Genomic DNA, 26,922 nt, shown 5'->3' with positions numbered 1-26,922 from the left:
GATTCTGGTTTGATAATGATCTGTTAATGAGGAACCCGATGTTGAATAGACGGAGGGAACAATTGTGGCATGTGTTGACGCCGACGTAAAACATGACTTTGCTCTTCTGGTGATATTTTCCTCGCCCATTGCCGGACGTGAAAGGGAGCAGAAAATACCAGCCACTGTTATTGGTGGATCGGTGGTGGTATCCTTGCCCCCGAGTCAGACCGTTGTGGGCTCAAATCCCACCACAGAGACTTGAATACAAAATCGAGACTATCGGTCTCCTGTGGGACTGAGAGAATGCTGCACTGTGTTAAACCTTGGCCTGATCTGCTCTCAAATGCATCTGAAAGAACCCATGGAAGAAGAACAGGGGACATCTCCCTAATATCCTTCCCAATATTTGTGAAAGGCATTATATAAATGCATTTCAGTCCATCTTTCATACAATCTGAACATTGAAACTTCCACCCCAACCCTTGCAATAGCTCAGCTTAAGTCCATTTCCAAACATGAGGCTGAACTAACAAATAAGAAGATTGTGGGCTTGATTTCTGGCATGCACTGTGTTAACTTGTTTCAGCCACTGTGTCACTTGTGCTGATATTGGCTTTAATACTTCAGTATTAGGGAGGAAAACATTCATCCGTGGTTCCTCATGGAGTACTGCCACCTGAGAAATGGGAGGTGTGAATTGCAGGTTTTGGCTGTGCTGCTCCCCTCCCTCCATGTAGCGGAATACCTGACAATCCTCTCAACCTCGGCTTCGAAATAGAGAATGAGCATTTATATTGAAGGTTGACACTGACGCCATGACTTGACCCTGAATATATCTCAATGTCCTCAGGAAAGAAAAGGAGAAAGAGTAAGAATCAAACCGTCTTGAGTCCTTTTTTTGATGGTCAAGCTATTAATAAATATACACTGGGCTGGATTCTCCGTTCTGGAGACTAAGTGCTCCCACCGGAATTGCTCCTGGTGCTAGGAGCAGCTCCCAAGAGCGATTCCCTCACCTTTTGCCTGTAAATCTATGCATTGAGGAGAGCTCGCCGGGTTCTGTCAGAATCCGGGTATCGGGCCACCATTTTCAGTGAGTGGGGTCCACTGCATCTGGACCACACTTGAAAATACCTCCACCAATTTCATGCCTGCGTGAATCCTGGCTGAGAGGGCTGCAGCATCATAGAGGCCTGGAGAATCAGACTTCTAGCCCGTTGATCGGACGCAAATGGGTGCTAATGACCCAATTGCACCTTCCCACCGGCGCGGGGTGTGTAGCTCACTGCCGCTGCCGGGGTGGGAGGGACCGGAGCATGGAAAGGGCGCCGATCCCGATTTCCGGCCGCCACTCAATTTTCCACCAGATCAGGAGACAGACAACGGAGAATCCACGCAACTATATTAACCTTAAGCAACCTCAGCTTTGTCAATTCACTCTCATTAATATAGCTCAAAGGGTATTGGATTACTGCTATTACATGGATAAGAAGTATTCCCTTATGTTTTAAAGCACCCCAGTACCTTCAAGTTACAACCAGTTCTCGCAAGCCACAACATATGCTATTTAGCTGTGATGAGTTGAAGGCATGGCTATCACTATGCAGTAATCTATAACGCAGTGTGTATTCTATATTGCACCACAATACAGGAATACGTCTATTTTTACAACTCGACATGAATTTGTGAAATACATTTTTGAAAAAAAGTATCACATATTATGTGGCCTGCCTTACCACCCATCCAATGAATAATATTGCTGTGACTAGGAAGAGTTAAGCCTGATCTCTCCTTTGAGTTTGTGGTTTTACGGAACAGCCACAAAGGGAGGGCTGGGGATGTCATTTTCTTCACCATTTCGAAGTTGAGCTGTTAGTTAGTTGAGACCTCAGAGATTTATGTAAGGTCACTACGGGCATATGACAACTGCGATACTGCAGAAGGTCACTTTCCAGTAATGGGAAATTGCAGGAGATGCCTTCTAGACACTGCAAGTGGTTATATGGAATAGCCAAATATGAGCAAATAATAAAGCCAATCTTAAAGGAAGATGACATTTTCGCTCAAAGTACCACTAAGGGATGAAGTGAACCCAGAGGGAGAGACAGTTTACAGGTTGGGGTCATGGAGCCCGCAATCCCTTCTTCACTACTGTAATAAAGGTTTCAGTAGTGTCTTAGCTAATTCTTGTTTCACTCTGCTTCTGTATGTGTAGCTTAACGATGATTTGCAAATTTAATTATTCCTTCCTATAAACCATTAAATATTAATAGGCCTAATATAAATTATGTACATGATATTAATGTAAGTCTCTGAATAATTCAGTTGTTTAAATGTCAGTTATGCACTCTGTTATTCCCAGTATCCCCGACCCCACCCCACCCTGCGTGTGATATATAACAATTTAATTTGCACAACAGGTGAATCATTATTTCAACTTGATGTTTACACGCACAGGGACCATTTGTTGCAGCCTTCGCTTCCTCCAATCTGGGGGATGTCTCTTCGAATACACGGGGCCCTCACTGTGTGAACACCGGTGAAACATGTGACAACCCTGACAGCACCTGCCCTATTGGAGGAGTAAGTAGGATGTTTGCTCTTTCTGAGCACCCATAATGGCTAATCTGTGCAGGTTAGGTGGATTGGCCATGCTAAATTACCCCTTAGTGTCCAAAGAAGTGCAAGTTAGGTGAGGTTATGGGGATAGGGTGGGGGAGTGGGCCTAGGCTCTTTCAGATGGGCCGATGGGCCGAATGGCCTCCTTCTGCACAGTATTCAATGATTCTATTCTGTCAGTGAAAACACACATCACGCAACACAGTCAGTAAACAACAAAGCCATAAGAAAGGCCTAACCAATGCCTCACTCTCAGTCATATCTGCAGTTGTCTTTCAGCCTGAGCAACTCAATAAAATATTCTCTCTCCATCACACCACTGAGCCAGGCAAATAAAAATAAGAAAATTATCTTTATTTGTACACTCGGTACGCATTTGAATATTTTCTGTTCGAGATTACTAAGATCTGCAATTCCAACTGCCATGAGTTTGTGCTGAACATCATTCCTTGAGCAGAGTCCCTTGCCATCTCTGAAATGTCATGAGGAAACAATCATTGATCTCCCTGTGGGACTCGTGGAGTACGAGTTCCCCAGGTAGGAGGTGGAGGCTAACCATCTGGGGCTCGCTATGAGCAAGGTATAAAAGCAGACGCAACTCAGGACCTGATGAGACAAATCCTCCCAGCTAGGATTGTGCTGGGGGTGAGGTGCTGCGGTTACGCAGAGTATTGTAAGTATATATATAAATCTTTCTTTGTTTATGACAGCTTTCTTCTGAGTTATTATAGCAAGTCACTCAGTCCGAAGGCAATTAGGATGGGCAACAAATACTGGCCCAATCAGCTACGCCCACATCCCATAAATTATTATTTTTAAAATTCCTAGATTCTAAACAAAGGAACAAAGAGTTCCAATCTTCTTCAGTTAGCACTCATTCTAGGCCAGGCTAGTTTTATAAATTCATGATTTGTGGTGATTTCATGCACCCTTTCACCTCTAATTTTACAGCCTTCAATGTGCATGTCTGCAGGTCCTGGGAGGGACATGTTTGAGAGCACTGCAATCATTGGACGCAGTATCTACAATAAGGCAAAGGTGGGTGCTCAGTGAGATTACGGTCCAGCAACTCAAAGTAACATAAAGCAAATGTTGCAACACCTTCGGTCAAAGATAAATGGCCCAGAGGTAACCAGGCAGAGGAATTGCTCTATAACCATTTTGGATGGTTATAGAGCAATGATGCCCTGACCAATATTATTGAAGTCAATAATAAGATTGTTCTGATTTATTTTCTGTCGGGTACACATTCTTCTGATCCTTGAGCAGATGCTTTTGGAAAGCTAAATGGAAAGCATAAAGGCGGGACTGGATCAAACCAACTGACACCAGTGGGGCTGCTGTTCAACACTTCCTTTGTACTAAGGCACCCCTCTCTGTCTGGCACTCTTAAATGGTCAGTGACCTGACTGCTTGGAAGAGACATATAACTGGGATTCTGACAAATCAAACAAAGATTCTCCAAATAAATTATAAAGAAAGCCTACTCAGTTGACAAAAAAAAACCTGCGTACACAGGCAGGCACAAGTATTGCAGTTTGTGGCACGATTCCATTACATTTTGGAGAACAGTTTTGTGCATTCTCAATTGCAATGTTGGTTGTTAAATTCCACACTACAAGGTCACAGTGATGTAAAGAATATTTTGCATATCTGAAATTTTTGACACAAATAAAAATGTACATAAAATCCATGGAGGTGCAGGCTTTGTGAATGAAAATAGGGAATTACTGCCGATTTGTTTTGGAACTTCTTATCCATGTGCATTTTTTCTTCAGGAGTTGTCCAGAACAGCCACAAGAGAAATTCAAGGTCCTATCAACTTTGCACATCAATGGGTCAACATGACTGATGTCACGGTCCAATTCAATTCAACACACAGAGTGAGTACCAGGCTTTTGGATTTCTTTTTCTGTATTATATATGATTACCTTTACTTGATTAGACACAGGTGTCTTGTCTGTTGCCAGTAAATTAAGTGACCTGTTGACAACATGAACCTGAGGGAGGACAGTCAGTGGAAGCCCAGTGGGCAGCAAGAGGGTGAAATAGGACAATCATCATAGCAAAGGTAGTTTTTACCACAACCAATTATAAAAACCATTGTTTATGGCATATATTAGTTGAATTACAACTCAATCTGATCCTGATAAAAATGAAGAAATTTAAGAGAGTTGAATGTTGAACCTCAGTGGTTGAAAGCTGTGCAGCAACGGATCGAGCAAGAGGGCAACCCTTTTCAACCCTTTACATTGAGAGTTTTCAGAGTGAAGAAGGTCAAAAGGAAAGAAAAAAAATCAAGGGCCTAAGTTCCAGAAAAGCCTGTTGGTGGGGTATCTTTGGCAAGGCAGAATTTCCTAACGTTGCCTGTGGCCGCACTGCCTAATCATCCAACCTAGCTTCTGGGTCAGGGTTATTTTACAAGTTGAGGACGGCTGCTGGGGCTATTTTTGCCATAGTGTGCTGTGCGCTTCAGGTGGGGAGGGTTTAGGAAGAGGGAAAACGGTGCGATACCTTGCTGCTGTATTGTGTGGTCAGACAGTGCATGTAATTACAGAGGGCTCTATTGAATGGAGGAAAACAAAGAGTCCCGTTTTGGGCACGTTAAGCTATTAAACGGGACTCTGCTTCATTTTTGGGTCTCGGCATGGAGTGCCCTGCTGAGGCCGCACTTAGACTCATTTCCTGCATGGACGAGCTCTTGTTAGATCTTGCGAGGCGTAACCAGCTTTGAAAATCTTTTGCGCGATTTAACGGTCTTGTGTCACCGGGTCAGGTGTGTTAAGACTGATAGATCGCACCCAGAGGGTCCACGGTGCAGAAACAGGACATTCAACCATTCTGGTCTACGCTGGTATTTAGACTTAATGCACGTGCCATATCACTCTCATTATCTTTTCCTACACTGCCCCCATATTTTATTAAATAGTTGCTAATTTTTTCTTTCATTCTTTGTTCTTTGCCAAAACTGAGAAGGTTAACAAAAATATATTCTGTTTTCTCTGGCACTGCTTTTTCAATTTTAATACGCTTCCAGTCAAAACCCACAGCTCTTTGTGTGTGTCCATTAGATTGCTAATAATTATTTCCAAGATGCCTTTTAGGTTTCTAGGTATGTCCCTTAACCATATTTAAATAATGCAGCTGTGGCAGACCTTTTCCAAGCAGTTCCAAATTTTGATGAAATAATAATTCTGTGACCTTTCGCCAAAAATTGTATGGACACTTTTCTGCCCATTTCAAAGGATTTTGCAGAGGTATTTGATACAGGACAGCAGAAGGCGAAGCCACAAATATAACCTAAAAAGGATAGATGCAGGTTGGACTTAGGAATGCATTACTTCACTGAGGGAAGTTAATTTTGGAAGCAGCTTACATAAGTACGTTCGATCTCTTTAAAGTCATATCACTGAGACTGCTCCAGAATTTAGAGAGTTCTGGAAAATCACGATCAAAGCATCTATTATATTTGCAACCCCCATGTTTCGAAGCCATCAGGTTACCATCAGGTCCATGGGATTTGTTAGCTTTTCGCAGATTTTTTCAGTACTTTTTCCTTATTGATATCAATTACTTTAAGTTCTTCACCCCCCTTTGACCGATTACCAATATTTCTGGCAAGATTTTTTGTATCGCCTACTGTCATTTATCATATATCCTATGTTTCTCATGTATGGAACGATCTGAAGGACTGTACACAGAACACTGTACCTCAGTACATGTGACAATAAATCTAAATCAAATCAAATCAAAATAGACAGAACATATTTGTTTAATTTATCTGTTGTGACTTACTGCTGCATGGCTCCTTTTTCACTATCCCTTATCATAGAATCATAGAATTTACAGTGCAGGAGGCCATTCGACCCATTGAGTCTGCACTGGCCCTTGGAAGGAGCACCCTACCTAAGCCCACACCGCCACCATACCCCCCAACCCAGTAGTCCCACCTAACCATTTTGGACACTAAGGGCAATTTATCATGGCCAATTCACCTAACCCGCACATCTTTGGACTGTGGGAGGAAACCGGAGCACTAGGAGGAAACCCACGCAGACACGGGGAGAACGTGCAAACTCCGCACAGACAGTGACCCAAGCCAGGAATCGAACCTGGGACCCTGGAGCTGTGAAGCAACTGCGCTAACTACTGTGCTACAATGCCACCCTTGTCTCCCTCTCCCCATGGGTAAAGGAAATAAATATGGTGACTCACAGTTTTAATGAACATAAAATAAGAATTTGTTATTAACTGCATAAATGAAAGCTTTTTAATGCTTTCCAAAATGAAACTTCAAACAAAAATGTTTCCCAGTGTTTTGGCAGTAGAGTCCAGTGAATACTGGGGTCATAAAACTATATTTATGGAGCTTCTATTTTCCAGGGCCAGACATGTAAACCTGCCCTTGGGTACAGCTTTGCTGCTGGTACAACTGATGGAGTGGGAGCCTTTAACTTTACACAGGGTAAGTCTGGTACTGAAGGCAGGAGTTTTCAAACTGCTTCCCCTTGCGATAACAGCAAATGAAAGTCCAACAATTTGTGCCATATATAACACAACGGGCTGGATTTTACAGCACCCGCCCCTTCTTCCATTCCCACTGATGTCTATGGAGTATTACGTCTCCTGTCGTGTCCTGTCGCCAGAGAACCTACCGTGTGGGGGCACCTTCGGTGGGATCAGAAGATTCTGCCAGCGGGAAGGGCCAGAAAATCCCACCCAGGGTCTTCCTCAGAGAGTCAGTTTTGATTTGCATTATGATGATGTATCCACAGGAACTGTTGAAGGTGATCCATTCTGGGATGCCATCCGTGACATGCTCCTGGGAGAACCCTCCATTGAAACTCAGGATTGCCACCACCCCAAACCAATCCTTTTCAGTACAGGAGAAGTAAGTTTCATCTTTCCTTATTTAATATACTGAACGTTTGTGTAATTCAAGATTTTCCTCCTTTGCTCAACTTTAGGGTGTTGCACCAAGAACGTTTGGCACACCATAAAGAAATTCTGGTGGGCAAAAATATGTTTCCCACTTCCAAAAGAGCAAAGCAAAGAAAAGTTACAAGAAGACCTTTGAAAATAGGCAGAACTTTTCAAGGATTTGCTTCCTTTTACTGGCCTTCTGGAAACCAATTTTGAAAAGATGAAGATCATTCCCACTGTGTATTGGGAATGTAACATATCTTTGTCTTTACACTCCTGGAGGCTGACTTCTTCAAGTGCTGGAAACATTAATACTGGCGGATTTGTAGAAAGTTGGAGCTTCCTCATCAATTTTGACATTCCCACCTTGACAGATTTCCAAGTCAGGGTAATTGCAGAGGTGAACTCTGATGGAATGCTCAGGCTCACACTGAAGACATCAATTTACATGAAAATTTAATCATGTAACTTCTGATTTGAAGTCCACCGAAGCGTGATAAAGCAGTAATCATGGAGGGTGCCTCTTTCACACCAAGTCTCCTCCTTGACCTTGAGAACCGATTTTCCACAAGACTGGCTTGTTGAGAAATATGACTTAGTTTAACGACCTTGCATTAAAGAGGTAGACCGGGAATATAAACCTCCCTTTTGTACAATGCTCTGTAATAAGACTCACTATTACAAGATTGCTATTAATACCTCCTCCCCCTTTCATAAAGACCTTTAGAAAATGCCTGAATTTTGATGCAGTGAAAGTGCTTCCAGTACAATATTTGTTCTTCAGTGATGAATTCATCTTGCCAAGTTATTTCCGTTTGCCAGTAATTCCTCTCCATTTCTGTGTGAAATGCATGGCTGTTTCTTCCCTTCGAATTCAACATTTTTCACAGCAGTGACATATTTAACTGGGTGCTGCATCCTCACCTTTCAGATGCTGAAACCTCTGCCTTGGCATCCGGAAATTGTGGATGTACAAATTCTTACTCTTGGGACATTGGCTATTGCAGCTGTTCCCGGGGAGTTCACGTGAGTCTCTGCTAAATTTTATAAGGCCACTTTAGACAGGAGTAGAAGGAAGCTAATGATTTCAGCTACAGTGGAATACCTTTTTATAGTCAATGTAGTAAAATCTGTTGTAAAAACTTACCCTCACTGATGTAATCGAGTTCCAGTACCATTTGACTGTTTGGTTTGATGAGATTCTTTTTTTCCTTGTGGTTATTTTTGAAAATGTATTTTATTTGAAAAAGCGGGAACTTTAATCTCTTTTTTTCGTTGACGACACTGGGGAAACCCATTATATAGGAACAGGAATAGGCCATTTAGCCCCATAAGCTGGCTCTGCTATTCAGTGAGATCAGGCTGATCTGTGAGCTAACTCCACATACCCACCTTTGCCAATGTCCCTGAATACTACTGGTTAACTAAAATCAATCGATCTCAGTTTTAAAACTGACAATTGATCTAGGTCACTCACCTATGACAGCACCTTCCAAATCCAGTGCCTGCTGCCATTTAGAAAGACATGTGGGTGGTGGCACAGTGGTTAGCACTGCTGCCTCACAGCGTCAGGGACCCCGGCTCGATTCTGACCTCGGGTGACTGTGCGGATTTTGCTCATTCTACCCATGTCTGTGTGGGTTTCCTGCCGGGTGCTCCTTCCCACAGCCAAAGATGTGCAGGTTTGGTAGATTGACCATGCTAAATTTCCCTTCAGTGTCCAGGGATGTGCAGGTTAGGTTACAGGGTTAAGGGGATAGGGTGGGGTGGATTGCGGTCGGACATGGATAGGGTGTTCTTTCGGAAGGTCAGTGCAGACCTCATGGGCCGACTGTTCTCCTTCTGCACTGGAAGGATTCTATGAATCTATTCTATGATTCTAAGGGTAGCAGGTACATGGGAACATCACCACCTGGAAGCTCCCCTCCTTGCCACTCACCATCCTGACTTGGAAATCTATCGCAGTTCCTGCACCGTCGCTGGGTCAAAATCCTGGCAATCCCTCCCTAACAGCACTGTGGGTGTACCTACACCACATGGACTGCAGTGGTTCAAGAAGGCAGCTCACCCCACCTAGTTCGGGATGGGCAATGAATGCTGGCCCAGCCAGCAAAATCCACATTCTGTAAAAAAACATTTTTAAATTGCTGAGAGAGTTCCAAATTTCAACTGCCCTTTGCAGATATAAATTTTTCCTAATTTCATTCCTGAAAGGTCTCATTTTTGAACTAATTGGCCCCAGTCCTTGATGTGTTGGGTGCTCTGGATCCGTGGAACACATACAGGCCACCAACACTCAAAATAGTACAATGCTATTTTATTAAGTTAGAAACTGTTGAACATACTTTCACTGTAGGTTAACACAATGTTAGATTAAACTAAAGACCTATGCCTGTCCTAACCAGTCTATGCACTATAGTGAGTGTGCTCTAACTGGTGATTGGCTGCGGTGTTGTGTGTGTTGATTGGCCTTGCTGTGTGTCCATCAATGTGTGTGTCTGCACCATGATATACTGGTGTATATTATGACATCCCCCCTTTTATAAAAAAATGTATGTGTGTGGCAATAAATAATGTGTGGTGAGAATGTTCCTAACTACGTGTGGGGTGCGAAGACATATTTACAGGAGTACGTACATGAGAACTAAGCTATTTACTTGGGAAGGTGCCTGGTGCAGAGAAGCAGTATGCAACAAGAGTAACGAGATCAACACTACATACAAACCGGGGAAACGATCAAACAAAGCAACAAAACAATTCAGAGAGTCCATAAATTCGAAAAGTTCATAAATCTAGTCTCTGAGGTGGGCGACGAATTCTGGTTGACCACCTCAAGGGTGGGTTGAGAGCCGCCGGTTCAGGAGCGGGCTGGACTGCGTCAAAGTCAGGGGGAGGCAGAGTGACAGGGAGCTCTGCATAGTCCATGGCAGGGTCAGCAGGAGGGCGAGGCGACACTGGAGGGTCACGTGGCGAGCGTGGAACGAGACGAAGGGCGCTCGATTGCGGCGCAGAATACAGCCATCCGGTAGACGAACCAGGAACGAGCGGGGGGCCACCTGCCGAAGGACAACAGCAGTTGCAGATCAGCCACCATCCGGAAGATGGACACAGACGTTGTCATCTGGAGCCAGAGCAGGGAGATCAGCTGCACGGGTGTCATGAGCCGCCTTGTGCTGTGCACGAGACAGCTGCATCCGGCGAAGTAGTGGAACGTGGTCTAGGTCTGGGACATGGATGGACGGCACCGTTGTCCTCGGGGTGCGACTCATGAGTAACTTTGCTGGCGACAGGCCAGTGGACAGTGGGGCGGAGTGATAGGCCAGCAAGACAAGGTAGAAATCAGACCCAGCATCGTCAGCCTTGCATAGGAGCCGTTTGGCGATATGTACTCCCTTCTCTGCTTTGCTGTTGGATTGGGGTTACAGGGGACTGGACGTCACATGGGCAAAATTGTACTGCCTGGCAAAGTTGGACCATTCTTGGCTGGCGAAGCAGGGGAAATTGTCCGACATAACCGTGAGCGGGATTCCGTGTCGAGCAAAGGTTTCTTTACACGCACGAATGACTGCAGACGAGGTGAGGTTGTGCAACCGTATCACCTCCGGGTAATTCGAAAAGTAGTCCACGATCAGGACATAGTCTCTACCCAGCGCGTGGAACAGGTCGATGCCCACCTTGGTCCATGGTGACGTGACCAACTCATGGGGCTGCAAGTTCTCACGTGGTTGGGCCGGCTGGAAGCGCTGACAAGTGGGGCAGTTGAGCACTGTGTTGGCTAAGTCCTCATTAATGCCGGGCCAGTACACTGCCTCTCAGACCCGTCGGCGGCACTTTTCCACGCCAAGGTGGCCCTCGTGTAGTTGTTCCAGGACAAGCTGGCGCATGCTATGCGGGATGACAATGCGGTCCAGTTTTAGAAGAACCCCATCTACTACCGCCAGATCATCTCTGACATTATAGAATTGAGGGTATTGGCCCTTGAGCCACCCGTCCGTTAGGTGGTGCATGACACGCTGTAGCAAGGGGTCAGCCACCGTCTCGCGGCAAATTTGGACAAGGCGTTCATCCGAAGCAGGTAGATTGGTGGCCGCGAATGCCACATGGGTGTCAATCTGGCAGACAAATCCCACTGGGTCACATGGAATGTTGACTGCCCTGGAGAGAGCGTCAGCAAAGATGAGGTCCTTGTCTGGGGTGTATACCAGCTGGAAGTCGTATCGCCGGAGCTTGAGGAGAATACGCTGGAGGCGAGGGGTCATGTCGTTCAAGTCTTTCTGTATTATATTGACCAGCGGGCGATGGTCGGTCTCAACGGTGAATTGAGGAAGTCCGTAGACATAATCGTGAAACTTAACCACACTGGTCAGAAGGCCCAGGCACTCCTTTTCTATCTGCGCGTAACGCTGCTCCATGGGGGTCATCGCACGTGACGCATATGCATCGGGGGCCCATGATGAGGCCTCATCACGTTGAAGGAGCACTGCCCCAATGCCGGATTGACTGGCATCGGTCAAAATTTTGGTCTCCTTTGCTGGATCAAAGAAAGCTAAGACTGGGGCCGTGGTCAGTTTTGCCTTGAGTTCTCTCCATTCGCGCTTGTGGGCAGGGAGCCATTGGAAGTCTGTCGTCTTCCTGACCAGGTTCCTGAGAGCTGTGGTATGGGAGGCAAGGTTAGGGATGAATTTCCCTAAAAAATTGACCATGCCCAGAAATCGGAGGACTGCCTTCTTGTCCTCTGGTGTTTTCTTAGCTGTGATGGCAGCTACCTTGTCCGCATCTGGCTGCACACCCAATTGGGAGATGTGGTCCCCGAGGAACTTAAGTTCTGTCTGACCAAAAGAGCATTTGGCCCTGTTGAGGCGGAGGCCATGTTCAAGTATACGTCTGAATACGCGCTGGAGGCGACTAGCATGCTCCTTCCATCATTTGTTCCATAATCCGATGGAACACTTCTGATGCAGAGATGATCCCAAACGGCATCCTATTGTAACAATATCTTCCAAAGGGGGTGTTAAATGTGCAGAGTTTCCTGCTGGATTTATCGAGTTGGATTTGCCAGAATCCTTTTGAGGCGTCGAGTTTGGTGAAGAGCCATCTCACATGTGAGCTCTTCGCACTTGGGAATTGGATAGTGCTCTCTCATAATATTGCGATTTAGATCCTTGGGATCAATGCAAATTCTCAATTCGCGGGAAGGCTATTTTACACATACCATGGAACTGACCCAGTCGGTCGGTTCCGTGACTTTGGAAATCGCTCCTTGGTTCTGGAGGTCCTGCAGCTGCAGCTTGAGACGGTCCTTAAGGGGTGCTGGGACCCTGCGAGGTGCGTGCACAACAGGCGTGGCATTCGGTTTTAATAAAATCTTGTAGGTGTACGGGAGTGTGCCCATGCTCTCGAAGACTTCGTGGTACTGGTTGATAATGGCGTCGAGCTGCGCCCTGAAGTCGGTGTCCTGAAAGGCAGATGCGTCAGCAGGAGAGAGAGAGTGAACTCTCTGACCTAGGTTCAACAGCTTGCATGCCTACGCGCCAAACAGGGAGGCTTTCGAGGAGCCCACGATTTCAAAGGGAAGGAATGCTTTGTGTGACCTGTGCGTCACTTCAAGTTGGCACATGCCGCTGGCAGCAATGGCATTGCCATTATAATCCAATAGTTGGCAGGCTAATGTCAGGACGGCTGGTTTGACACGAAGGCTTTGGAGGTCAGACTGCGCAATGAGATTGGCGGAGGCACCAGTGTCCAGGCGGAATCATATTTGGGACCGGTTGACCGTAAGGATGGCACACCACTCATCGTCCGGATCGATGCTGTATACCGATAGAGGCTGGATTCTTTGCTTCGGGGACACCCTGTTTTTTGTAATGATACCGACTCGAAAAGGCGCCTTCGGGTCCTCGGTGTCAGTATCGGGTAGCAGGTCCGAATTGGGCTCGGTGACCATGGGTTGAATGGCCCGGACATTCCTGCGGGGCTGGCTGGAGCGGCGAGAGTTGGCAGACTGAGCTGATATGCATAAAGCAGCATAGTGGCCAAGTTTGCCACATCGCAGGCATCGTCGGGATATGGCAGGACATTGCTGCTTTAAGTGGGCGGAGCCGCAGTTGCTGCACGTTGTAGCAGCAGTACGTTCGCTGCGCCATCGCACATGCGCGGTGCGGTCGCACGTGGTGCCCGCCTGCGCTGTACGTTCATGGATGTCGCCGTCCCCTCATTCGGTGCGCACAAGCGCGGGAGTCTGCGAAATGGCCGCCCTCATCCAGGCTGAGGCCCTGGAGTTGCTCGATTGCTTGGACCCGTTCTGCCTCGTGGGGACCTTGCCGCGCCCTTTCAGACGCTTGGATGTGGGAATACCGACTAGTGGCGTGTTCATGTAGCACGCAGGTCTCGATGGCAGTCGCTAGGGTGAGCTGCTTTACCTTGAGGAGCTGCTGGTGTAGGGTGTCCGACTGAACGCCAAAACGATCTGGTCGCGTATCATGGAGTCGGAGGTGGGCCCGTAATTACAGGACTGCGCAAGGATGCGGAGGTGGGTGAGAACAGACTGGAAAGGTTCATCCTTACCCTGCAAACGCTGTTGGAATACATAGCGCTCGAAACTTTCATTCACCTCGATGTCGCAGTGACTGTCAAACTTAAGGAGGAACGTCTTGAATTTTGATTTATCTTCACCATCAGCAAAGGTGAGAGAATTGAAAATGTGGGTGGCATGTTCCCCGGCCCTGGATAGGAAGAGAGCGATATTCCTGGTGTCTGAGGCAGCTTCCCAGTCTGTGGGTTCAAGGTAGAGCTGGAAGCGTTGTTTGAATATCTTCCAGTTGGCCCCTAGGTTACCGGTGATGCGGAGCGGCGGCGGGCGGACGCTGTCCATTTTGCAGGATGGCTGTATGCTGGTGGAAGGCAGATCACTTTCAGGTAGGTCTAAGAAGTTCTAACATCCCTCAACTACTGGTACCATGATATGTTGGGTGCTCTGGATCCGTGGAACACATACAGGCCACCAACACTCAAAATAGTACAACACTATTTTATTAAGTTAGAAACTGTTGAACATACTTTCACTGTGGGTTTAACACGATGTTAGATTAAACTAAAGACCTATCCCTGTCCTAACCAGTCTATGCACTCAGCACATGGTCAAGATCTGTGCTGTAAGCTCTGTCCTTCTGAGAGGCTGCATCCCGAATGAGCGGGAACTCTGATGCCCTCTGTCTATATAGTGAGTGTGCCCTAACTGGTGATTGGCTGCTGTGTTGTGTGTGTTGATTGGGCTTGCTGTGTGTCCATCAGTGTGTGTGTCTGCACTATGATGTAAATTATGACTGGACGCTGGAGGAGAGATCCTAACACGGTAGCACAACTGGATAGCACTGTGGCTTCACAGCTCCAGGGTCCCAGGTTCGATTCCCCGCTGGGTCACTGTCTGTGCGGAGTCTGCACGTTCTCCCCGTGTGTGCGTGGGTTTCCTCCGGGTGCTCCGGTTTCCTCCCACAGTCCAAAGATGTGCAGGTTAGGTGGATCTGCCATGATAAATTGCCCTTAGTGACCAAAAAGGGTAGGAGGGGTTATGGGGATAGGGTGGAAGTGAGGGCTTAAGTGGGTCGGTGCAGTCTCGATGGACCGAATGGCCTCCTTCTGCACTGTATGTTCTATGTATCTATGTAAATATCAGACAGCCGGAATGTTAGCTTCAGGCTAACATGATCAGTTGGATTTATTTGCAAAGTAATTATACAGAAGTGACTTTTAGGGGCAGCATGGTAGCATTGTGGATAGCATAATAGCTTCACAGCTCTAGGGTCCCAGGTTCGATTCCGGCTTGGGTCACTGTCTGTGCGGAGTCTGCACATCTTCCCCGTGTGTGCGTGGGTTTCCACCGGGTGCTCCGGTTTCCTCCCACTATCCAAAGATGTGCAGGTTAGGTGGATTGGCCATGATAAATTGCCCTTAGTGTCCAAAATTGCCCATAGTGTTGGGTAGGGTTGCTGGGTTATGGGGATGGGGTGGAGGTGTTGACCTTGGGTGGGGTGCTCTTTCCAAGAGCCGGTGCAGACTCGATGGGCCGAATGGCCTCCTTCTGCACTGTAAATTCTATGAGTTCTATGAGTCTATGACAGTCCTGGGATCCCAAATCAGTTTCTCTCCCATCTACCCTATATGTTCCCCGTAATAGCTTGAAAAAAATTGATTAGATCAGTGCTTAACCTTCTAAACCCCTGGGAATACATTCCTAGTTGGTGGGTGGGTGGGTGGGTGGGGGGAATCTCTCACTTCTTTTTGGTTACTTTAGGAAAGGGATCATCCTTTGCCAGGCATATTATTGCTTTGCTGGAAGTGACTGTATTTGTTTTCATGCCGTCCATTTTAACAACACTCGCTCACTGGCACTTTCCCACCATTCACTGATGTTAATGCTGTTCGGTCGGCGACAAGTGAAGTCAATTATTTGGATTGATTGTTTAAATTTGGCCGGTTTGGGGGGGGGGGGGGGGGGGGGTTGCGTGTGAGACAATATTGTTACTGATCCTTGTGTAAAGGAACTTTTAAAGACCTCGAGATTTCCCATTTTGATTTCTTTTCCCTAGCACTATGTCAGGAAGAAGACTGCGAGAAGCTGTGAAGCATGTAAGTCATTAATCTATGTCAAGTTATACCGAGTACTTCAGATGCGTTTGATGGTGCATCAAAAATAGCTCAGTTATGAGCTCCCTGATGATCTGGTGGATAAAGGCACAATTCAAAGCGACATTAAGTTAGACAGGTCAGAAAGTCCTGGGTGTGATTCATGGCCTGTGCTTTATCAACTGATCGTAGCCAGGGGAACATTTAAGGCGTTTATGCAGAGTGGAGGTTAAAGAAACCATTGGCCCAATTTTCCTCCAAATTTCCATCCAGTGGTACTTGCCAGAAAACGTCCAGTGAGAATGTGGGATGGGAACTGGATCAGGCACAGCTGTGATTCCCTCTGTGTTTGAATAGCTTGCTGACACTTACTGTCTAGACTTAAACTAAACATACTCGCTGCGCATACAAATCAAATTGAGGTGCACATCAATTTTTTATAGATTGCACACTACTCTTGCATTTAAAATACTATTGCATTTATATGTTCTATAATCTTTCCCTCGCACTTTGTTATCGAAAAGGCCCATCCTTCCCCACAAACAGCAGGCAGACTCCAAGCCACGTACTGCATCTCTGTTCAATTCAGTAAAAGGTTTGTAAAAATGCCCTCGAGCAACTCTACATCTATGATATTCCCCACCTATTAAATGCCTCCACATGGTGCCTGCAATCCTGAACTTGCTACACGAGACTTTCATATGCTGTCACTGTCATTGCAACTCAACTATTGTGCTTTCCATCTCTACATCCTACACTCAAGCTTATTTTCCTTGCTAACATAAACAGCCCTATTAAGCCCTTAAGTGCTGAAGTCACTATAAAACCTTCAAAATGTTAAAAATCGATTGATAAGGAGAAGAAACATTGTTATTGCTATAGCCTGCATCATGGCCTCCCGAAGCCCTAGAGCATCTTACTTGTACTTTACAAGTGAAGTCACTGTTGGGAATGTAGCCACTTTACGCACAGCAAGCCTTGCACAAACTACAATGTACAAATAATTATTTTTCATGCTGCTTGGTTGAGAAATAGATACTCGCCACGCACCTGGGAGAACATCACTCTTTGATGTTTTCTCCCGAGTGGGCAGACAGCAGGGATTTGGTTTAATGTCTCATTCAAAGGATGATGCTTTGGAAGGTGAACCACTCCTTCGGTGCTGAACTGGAGTGTTAGACCAGATTTTATGCTCAGGTCTCAGACTTAAATCACAAACCTTTAGGCACAGAGGTGAAGGTGCCACTTACTGAGCAAAAGCTGACACCCAAGTTAAGTGGCATTAGGAATTGTTGACAAGAGTTCTCACTCAAGCAATGTTTTCTCTGGGGCTCAGGTGCTTCAACAGGCTAATAGATTTCTTGGCTCTCCGCCAAGCTGAATTATGTCTTCATGGTTGGGAGCTCAGGCATCCATTAGAGTACTAAAACACCTGCCATTGCTGCCCTTATAGATATAGCTGCACTGAAAACGTCACAAACGTGAAGCTACATATTATCATTTTTAGTCCTTTAATTTCCACTCCCTCTCTGTCCCATTCTCCCAGAGTGAGCACGAGATTCAACATAATTGAAATTTTTAGATGACAAATGCAGGCAATCTGCAGCAGCAAGAGATAAAATAAAATATCAATTTTAAAATATCGGCTACACTTCAAAAGTTACAAGTAGTTACTTGGCTATAAACCACTTTGGGGCCTCCTGGATTGTGAAGGGTGCTAAATTCAAGTCTTCCTTTCATTTCTTTAAATGCTGATTTTGTATGTGGCATAGCCCCAGACTCTCAGTTACTCATTTGGGAGCTTCTCTGGGTATGTTTATATATATTTTGGCTAAATTAGTGATTCTAATGTAACCGGATTGTCGATTATTCCAATCTGAGATTCAATTCAGTCTCAAAATGACTGTTCCTTGTTGCTACATCCCTTACAAATCTAATCAATATCTAACACCTTCAACCATCAGCTCTCCTCCTCGAACCCTGAGCCATCCACACTCCCAATAAAAAAGGGGGATTGCATTTGTAGTTTAGTCCAAATATTTCTGGATCTCGACCCCATATGGCGCCAGTGTGACACACCAAACACGATTGTGAAAGGATTGTCTAATTGATGGACAGAGGGCATGTTTGCTGTCCAATTAAAGATAATGGACAGCCTCCCATCATCCTCCATCAAGATGCAGCTGCCCTCTCAGCACTTTTAAACTCTTTGAAACTTAAAATGGTCACAGTTACCAGACTGCCTTTGTAGAGGAGGAAGCCACCACAGGTAAATCTCTGGCCACAGCTGTGGCCATGTTTTTGCATCGGGACGGGTGCGAGAATGGTTGAAAGCCCATTCTGACCACTGGTTTGCTCAATCTGCTACCAGGAGACTGCAGATGTTGCCTCTCCAACCTGGCTTCCTTGAAAATGGCCTGGAGGTGGGAAGCTGTTGGCTAACCAGCGTGCTGCTCGCCCGCTGTGATTTCTCTGCTCAACCACCTTGAAACCCGCTTTTGTGGCTGTGTGAAAATATGGCCCAATGAATCAGAAAAATGGTCAAGGAGCATACTTTCTCAGACTAAAACTCAACCTTCCTTCAATAAACTCCCTGACTAAAACTCAACCTTCCTTCAATAAACTCCCTAAAACGTGAATCTCGCAGGCTTTGTTTTATGCATTGCCAGATATTATTTAATAATGTTTGACAATGGAAGTTGCCCGGAAGTTTTAAAGACACCAGTGAATGAGCGTGAAGTGAATGAATTATTTGGAATTGTTAATATTATTGTATATTGGTATAAAAACAATTGCACTAATTAGAGCAGCAGCAATTATTGATGCCTTACTTTTTCCCCTTGCAGGAACTTGAATCCACTGGGTCTTTGAAAGATGTTGATGTTGTTGTTTCGGGTCTATGTAATGTTTATACACATTATATCACCACATATGAAGAATACCAGGTAGTGAACCCCTTCATGTCTTCTTAGAGGGTGTTTACAGACCATAATCTGACCCTTGTGGAAATCTAATTCATATTGGAGGAGTTTCCCAATAGCTCTTTACTGATTCCTTTTCCTTGCACGATTTTCCGAAAATTACCACCATTTACTATTAAATGCAGGGTTAAAATTAGTTGGTGGCTTCAGATTTTGGAAGGGAAAGCAACAATTTGGACCCAATGTCCACACTGACTAATAGGCCCAAGGCTCCACAGGAGGTTCATCTGTCACAGGTTTGCATTCTGGGCGAAAGTGTCTATTTGGGAATGGGAAATCAATAGCGGGGGCTGCAGATGGTTGGCCAGGGCCTTTGGGTGTGCTGTTGAGCAGAAAGGGGCATTGTTCCTCATTCTGGCTTGACATCTAAACTTAGAAAGTTAGAGTTATGGCTCATTTATATATGTTAATCTGGAACTTTCCCACTGAGGGCAAGATCCAGATTACGACGTCTTGCGAGATCTCGTTTGTGATGAACGGTTACTGCCTTGTCATCATGTAAGGTGATGTCCCCTTTAAGACCAAGCTTGGAACCCTGGGGACTCCGCCTCTGGATCCGCCCATCTGTGAGCCATATATAAGGGGCTGCCTTGTGGGCTGTGCAGCAGTTAGCACATGTCTCAGCTCTATCATAGTTCTTAGTCTATTAAAGCCTTCTTTACCGTTTACACTCTAAGCGTCATTATTGAGGGTACCTCAATTTAATAGACTAAACTAAATCAGGATGGACGCAGGCCTAAAACCAGAGAAGCTCAATCTGGAAGCATGGACACCGGAGGCAAAGGAAATGTTTAAATACTGGCTGCGGTGCTTCGAGGCCTACTTGGACTCTGCAGAGATTCCCATTCTGGGGCCACGCAAGCTGAGCCTACTCCACGCCCGTGTGAATTACAGAATCTCCGCCACGTTCGAAAAGGCGACGACTTATGAAGAGGCGGTTGAGTTACTCTGCAAGCGGTTTGTCAAACCCATCAACGAGATACACGCCAGGCATCTGCTCGCTACCTGCCAGCAGCGCTCGGGGCAATCGCTAGACGAATTCATCGGGAAACCCACTGCGCTTGCCAGGGACTGTGACCATCAGGATGTGACAGGGGAAGTCCATATGAACCTGCACATCAGGGACGCTTTCGTGTCCGGCATCCGCTTGATCTACATCCGGCAGCGGCTGCTCGAAAACGGGGCAAAAGACCTCCAGGACACGCTAACGCTCGCCTCCTCGCTGGAGGTGGCCCGACATAACTTGGGTACATACCCCGCGGACTCTGCGAGCCCCCCTCGGACTTCCTCAGACTCAGCTATGTTACAGGCCTGCACCACGTGTGCCTCCGGAGAAGAACAGGTCCCGGCGCCGTCAGCCAAGGTGGAAGCGAGACCCCGGAGGTAGACTTCCTGGGGAAGACAAACAATCGGTTGTGAGGAGTCTCATTCGTGGCCGTGCAGAGGAGCGACCTAATGGAGTGTAGGGCATCGGGCAAGACCTCCTGCCAGCGGGTAGTTGGGGGACTTCTCGACCGTAGGGCCAAAAGGACAGCCTTCCACACTGTCGTGTTCTCCCTCTCCACTAAACAGCAGGGGCTGTTTAGCACAGGGCTAAATCACTGGCTTTGAAAGCAGACCAAGGCAGGCCAGCAGCACGGTTCGATTCCCGTAACAGCCTCCCCGAACAGGCGCCGGAATGTGGTGACTAGGGGCTTTTCACAGTAACTTCATTTGAAGCCTACTTGTGACAATAAGCGATTTTCATTTCATTTTCATTCACCTGCCCGTTTCCCCGCGGGTTATAACTGGTCACTCTGCTCGAGGCGATGCATTTGCTGAGCAGATACTGACGCAGTTCATCGCTCATGAACGATGTATCCCAGCCGCTGTGGATATAAGCGGGGAAACCGAACAGGGTGAAGATGCTGTGCAGTGCCTTAATCACTGGCTGAGGTCATGTCGGGGCAGGGAATGGCGAATGGGAAGCGGGAGAACTCATCGATAATGGTGAGAAAATAGGCATTACGATTGGTGGACGGGAGGGGTCCTTTGAAGTCCACGCTCAGTCGCTCAAAGGGGCCCGAGGCCTTCACGAGCCGAACCTTGTCTGGCTGGTAGAAGTGCGGTTTGCACTCCGCACAGATCTGGCAGGCCCTGGTTATGGCCTTGACCTCCTTGGTTGAGTAAGGTAGGTTGTGGGACTTGATAAAGTGGACGAGCCAGGTAACCCCCGGGTGGCAGAGGTCATTGTGGATGGCTTGCAGGCGGTCGTCCTGTGCGTTGGCGCATGTGCTGCGGGACAGGGCATCTGGGGGCTCGATACTTGATATCGTACGTGTAGGTGGAGAGTTCGATCCTCCACCTCACAATTTTATCGTTTTTTATTTTGCCCCGTTGCGTGTTATCTAACATATAGCCGACCGACCATTCGTCGGTGACGAGGGTGAACCTCCTACAAGCTAGGTAGTGCCTCCAGTGCCGTACAGCCTCCACAATGGCTTGTGCCTCCTTCTCGACAGCAGAGTGTCGAACCTCGGAGGCGGTGAGGATCCGGGAGAAGAACGCTACTGGTCTGCCTGCCTGATTGAGGTTAGCAGCCAGGGCGATGTCTGACGCATCACTCTCTATCTGGAAGGGGATAGTTTCGTCCACCGCGCATAGCGGCCTTGATGATATCGGCCTTGATGCGGTTGAAGGCCAATCGAGCCTCAGCTGAGAGGGGAAATGTGGTGGTCTTTATGAGTTTACGGGCTTTGTCCGCATATTTGGGGACACACTGGGCGAGTAGGAGAAGAGCCCCAAGCACCGTTTGAGGGCCTTGAGGCTGCGGGGGAGGGGAAGTTCCTTTAGGTGCGGCATGCGGTCGGGGTCTGGACCTAGGACCCTGTTTTCCACGACATAGCTGAGGATGGCTAGCCGGGTTGTGTGGAAAACGCATTTTTCCTCATTATAGGTCAGGTTAAGGGCTCGGGCGGTCTGGAGGAACTTTGAGGTTTGCATCATGGTCCTGCTGGTATTGGCCGCAGATGGTGACATTGTCCCAGTACGGGTATGTAGCCTGCAAACCGTACAGGCCCACCATTTGATCCATCGCCCTTTGAAAGATGGAGACCCCATTTGTGACGCCCAAGGGGACCCTGAGGAAGTGGAAGAGCTTGCCTGCTGCTTCAAAGGCAGTAGAGGGACAGTCAATTGGTCGGATGGGGAACTGGTGGTAGGCGGATTTGAGATCGACCGTGGAAAATACTCAGTATTGGGCGATCCGATTGACCATTTCTGCGATGCGAGGAAGGGGGTACACATCAAGCTGCGTGAATCAGTTTATGGTCTGGCTATAATCCACGACCATCCGTTTCTTATCCCCGGACCGGAGTACCACCACTTGTGCTCTCCAAGGGCTGTTGCTAGCCTCGATGACCCCCTCTTCCAGTAAACGCTGGACCTCTGACTTGATAAAAGTCATATCTTGGGCACAGTACCGCCGGCTCCTGGTGGCGACGGGCTTACAGTCGGGAGTGAGGTTCGCGACTAGCGAGGGGGGTGCGAATTTCAGTGTCGCAAGGCTGCATACCGTGAGGGGGGGGCAAGGGTCCGCCGAACTTCAGTGTCAGGCTTCGGTGGCTGCACTGGAAATCCAGTCCGAGCAGCAGGGGGGCACAGAGGTGGGGAAGGATATAAAATTTGAAACGGATGTACTTTGTGCCCTGGATCGAGAGATCCGTGATACAGTACCCCTTGATTTATACCGAGTGGGACCCGGATGCGAGGGCTATGTTTTGGACGCTGGATGGGTGCGCAGGGAACAGCGCCTTACCGTTTCAGGATGGATAAAGCTCTCCGTGCTCCCGGAGTCGAAGAGGCATGCAGTGTCGCACCCGTTGACTTGGACCTTCATCATCGAATTTTGCAGATATTTTGCCCGAGTTTGGTCGAGGGTGATCGCTCCCACTCGCGGGTAGTCCGAGTCCTCAGCCGAGTCGGACTCGTAAAATGGCCGCCGCCGCCGGTTGCACGTGTCGGGTCGAGAAGATGGCCACCGACAAGATGGCCGCTCCCATGATCCGCACGAGGCTGCTGACGCGTCAGAAGGCGGCGTGTTGGGTCGGTGCACAGCCGCATTGCGAGGCCTGTGGACCTGAGAGCCTGATTTTCGGGTCAGCCATTCTTTGTTCTTCTGGCCCCTGGGCCTGGCCAGGCAGATCCTCGCAAAATGCCCCTTCATCCCGCAGTCACTGCAGATCACGGACCGGGCTGGGCAGCATGGGCGTGGGTGCTGGCCCTGCCTGCAGAAGTAGCACGGTGTGCCCCCATGATGAGCGGGTCGCCACGTGGTGCAGGCCTGTAACATGGCTGAGTCTGAGGAAGTCCGGGGGGGGCCCGCACAGTCCGCGGGGTACGTACCCAAATTATGTCGGGCCACCTCCAGCGAGGAGGCGAGCGTTAGCGTATCCTGGAGGTCTTTTGCGCCGTTTTCGAGCAGCCTCTGCCGGATGTAGGTCGAGCGGATGCCGGACACGAAAGCGTCTCTGATGTGCAGGTTCATATGGACTTCCCCTGTCACATCCTGGTGGTCACCGTCCCTGGCAAGCGCGGTGAGTTTTTCGACGAATTTGTCTAGTGATTCCCCCGAGCGCTGCCGGCAGGTAGCGAGCAGGTGCCTGCCGTGCACCTTGTTGATGGGTTTGACGAACCGCTTGCGGAGTAGCTCGACTGCCTCTTCATAAGTTGTCGCCTTTTCGAGCGTGGCGGAGATTCTGTGACTCACCCGGGCGTGGAGTAGACGCAGCTTGCATGGCCCCAGGATGGGAGTCTCTGAGGAGTCCAGCTAGGCCTCGAAGCATCGGAGCCAGTCTTAAAAAATTTCCTTTGCCTCCGGTGTCCGTGCTTCCAGGTTGAATTTCTCTGGTTTTAGGCCTGCCTCCATCCTGATGTAGTTTAGCTTATTAAATTGTGGTACCCTCAATAACGACGCTTCGAGTGTAAACGGTAAAGAAGGCTTTAATAAGCTAAGAACTAGCCTGGTGCCGAGACATGTGCTAACTGGGGTGCCGCCCACAAGGCGGCCCATTATATATGGCTCCCAGATGGCAGAGCCGGAGGCGGAGTCCCCAGGGCTCCAAGCCTGGTCTTAAAGGGGACATCACCTTACATGATGACAAGGGTACAGTGTTACAGTAACCGTTCATCACACATTGTCACTTCAGCTGAAAGCTATTGTGATTTTAATGTGACTACCACCCATTAAGAACTTAAATGTTACTTTTGATAAATCATTTAAATGCCATCATCAAGTTAAACTTAATGGGCCTGAGGTTCCTCAGCAAAGGTCTGCTTGTACGATGGGTCAGTAATTTCACCCCTCTTGTTCAATGTCCCCCCCCCCTCGCCGCCCTGTTGTTCACCTCCAAGCTGGGATGCTGAAGAGATTTGCTTTAGCATGGTGCTCCATCTAGTGGTCCAGCCAGAAGCTGACAGCTTTTGCAGAGGGCACATGGAGGCTGGACACTATCGTGTAGGCCCAGCCCTGAATTCCTAGAGGTTTTAGAATGATGCCTTTATTTGATTTGACCTCACTTTTCTTGCTGTTAAAGCAGTTGTGGGAGACTAAAATGTTGAATATGATTTATTTAAATAACTATTCTGCTCCGGCTTGTTTAACAGCTCAATCTGTGCAGTACAAATCACTGACCTAGCTAAATGGGCCAATTGCGTCCCTTATTAAAACTCAATGTTCAATATCCTCACTCTACGCTTCAATTTTTATTGCTCAGATCATGTTTCTCCAGCCGATGCTTGTGGTAAACCACTGTTACACCTGTATTAGGTGATGTAAGGTAGGACCTGTACTACAGGTTCGCCGGTAGCCCCTGCCTGCTGGCTCCGCCCAGTAGGTGTATAAATATGCGTGCCCTCTATTCAGCAGCCATTTCGCCAGCTGCTGTGGGAGGCCACACATCTTACTGCAATAAAGCCACAGTTTTATCCAACCTGAGTCTTTGTACAATTGATGGTGCATCAATGTATGGCAGTAAGATTTTCTAAAAGGTGGACATCCGAATCAAACCAGATCGCCTGCAGCTGGATCCGCAATCAAGCAACGCCAAAAAGGACTTTAATCACTGGCTATCTTGCTTCGAGGCCTATATCAACTCAGTGACCACCCCTCCGACGGAGGCTCAGAAGATACAGATCCTGTACTCAAGGTTGAGCTCCAGCATGTTTCCGCTGATCCAGGATGCCCCGACCTACGCAGAAGCCATTGCGCTCCTCAAAGAAAACTACGCCCAGAAAGCGAACACACTCTTCGCCAGGCACGTACACGCCACTCGCTCTCAACTCCCTGGTGAGTCCATAGAAGACTTTTGGCAGGCCCTGATCCCACTCGTCCGGGACTGTGACTGTCAGGCCGTTACGGCCACCGAACATTCCAACCTTCTGATGCGCAATGCGTTTGTAACGGGGATTGGGTCGGACCTCATACGCCAAAGGCTGCTTGAAGGGGCCACGCTCGACCTAGCGGAGACTAAAAAGCTAGCACTCTCTGACGGTCGTCTCACGTAATGCTCAGGCCTACCCCTCCGGCCACGCGGCCCACCCCTCCTATCCCTCATGGATCCCACAGACGGCCGCCCCAGCCGGAGCTTTACCCAGTGAGATACCCTCAATTGCGATTCAGGAGAGAAGATTGATAATTCAAAGGCTTTAATTACCAGAGAATCAGACAGCTGCCGAGAAGTGTGCTCACTGCACGCTGCCCACTGAACGTTGGAGCAGGGGGGGTATCCGAGGTGACTAGAGTGATTGGTGCCAGCGCTGGCTGGGGGAGGGTGGCGCTATGGGGAGGGGGCTGTCGAAGTCGACAGCCTGTGCGGGGAGGGGAGCGTCGATGGAAGGGGGGGCGTCGGTGGGCGAGCCAGCGGGTGCCAGGATTCGCAGGGAAATGGTGTCCTGGCTGCTGTCGGGGTGCTCGACGTAGGCGTATTGAGGGTTTGCGTTTAGTAGATGGACCCTCTCGACCAGCGGATTTGTCTTCTGGCTCCTCACGTGCCTCTGGAGTAGAACTGGTCCCGGAGTCATCAGCCAACGTGGAAGTGAGACCCCAGACGTGGACTTCCTGGGGAAGACAAACAAACGGTTGTGAGGGGTGTCGTTCGTGGCCGTACAGAGGAGCGACCTAATGGAGTGTCGGGCATCGGGTAGGACCTTCTGCCAGCGGGCGATTGGGAGATTTCTTGATCGTAGGGCTAGAAGGACAGCCTTCCAAACTGTCGCATTCTCCCTCTCCATCTGCCCGTTTCCCCGCGGGTTATAGCTGGTTGTTCTGATCAAGGCGATGCCCTTGTTGAGCAGATATCGACGCAGCTCATCGCTCATGAACGATGTACCCCGGCCGCTGTGGATATAAGCGGGGAAACCAAACAGCGTGAAGATGCTGTGCAGTGCCTTGATTACGGAGGCCGAGGTCATATCGGGGCAGGGGACAGCGAAGGGGAAGCGGGAGAATTCATCAATGACAGTGAGGAAATAAATGTTGTAGTTGGTGGACGTGAGGGGCCCTTTGAAGTCCACGCCTAGTCGCTCAAAGGGCCCAGAGGCCTTTACCAGGCGGGCCCTGTCTGGTCTGTAGAAGTGCGATTTGCACTCCGCGCAGATCTGGCAAGCCTTGGTCATGGCCTTGACCTCCTCGATGGAGTAATGTAGGTTGCGGGACTTGATGAAATGGGAAAGCCGGGTGACTCCCGGGTGGCAGCGGTCATCGTGGATAGCCCTCAGACGGTCTTTTTGCGCGTTGGCACACGTGCCGCGGGACAGG

The 26,922-nt window shown here is 48.2% G+C and overlaps 1 protein-coding gene across 1 annotated transcript in view; it reads left to right on the top strand.

The window, feature by feature from the left end:
• The window catches only part of asah2 (N-acylsphingosine amidohydrolase 2), a 203,646-nt gene that overhangs the window by 87,414 nt on the left and 89,310 nt on the right, over window positions 1-26,922 (top strand). Inside the window, exons 9-16 of the mRNA XM_072478944.1 lie at window positions 2,440-2,565; window positions 3,553-3,639; window positions 4,380-4,484; window positions 6,985-7,066; window positions 7,377-7,492; window positions 8,456-8,550; window positions 16,110-16,149; window positions 18,993-19,091. Of these exons, the coding sequence (XP_072335045.1) occupies window positions 2,440-2,565; window positions 3,553-3,639; window positions 4,380-4,484; window positions 6,985-7,066; window positions 7,377-7,492; window positions 8,456-8,550; window positions 16,110-16,149; window positions 18,993-19,091 (750 nt within the window). The remainder of the gene's footprint in view (window positions 1-2,439; window positions 2,566-3,552; window positions 3,640-4,379; window positions 4,485-6,984; window positions 7,067-7,376; window positions 7,493-8,455; window positions 8,551-16,109; window positions 16,150-18,992; window positions 19,092-26,922) is intronic.

The sequence above is a fragment of the Scyliorhinus torazame genome, chromosome 16, assembly GCF_047496885.1.
Source record: "Scyliorhinus torazame isolate Kashiwa2021f chromosome 16, sScyTor2.1, whole genome shotgun sequence".
NCBI lineage: Eukaryota > Metazoa > Chordata > Chondrichthyes > Carcharhiniformes > Scyliorhinidae > Scyliorhinus > Scyliorhinus torazame.
This window is presented reverse-complemented; position numbering and strand designations above follow the sequence as displayed.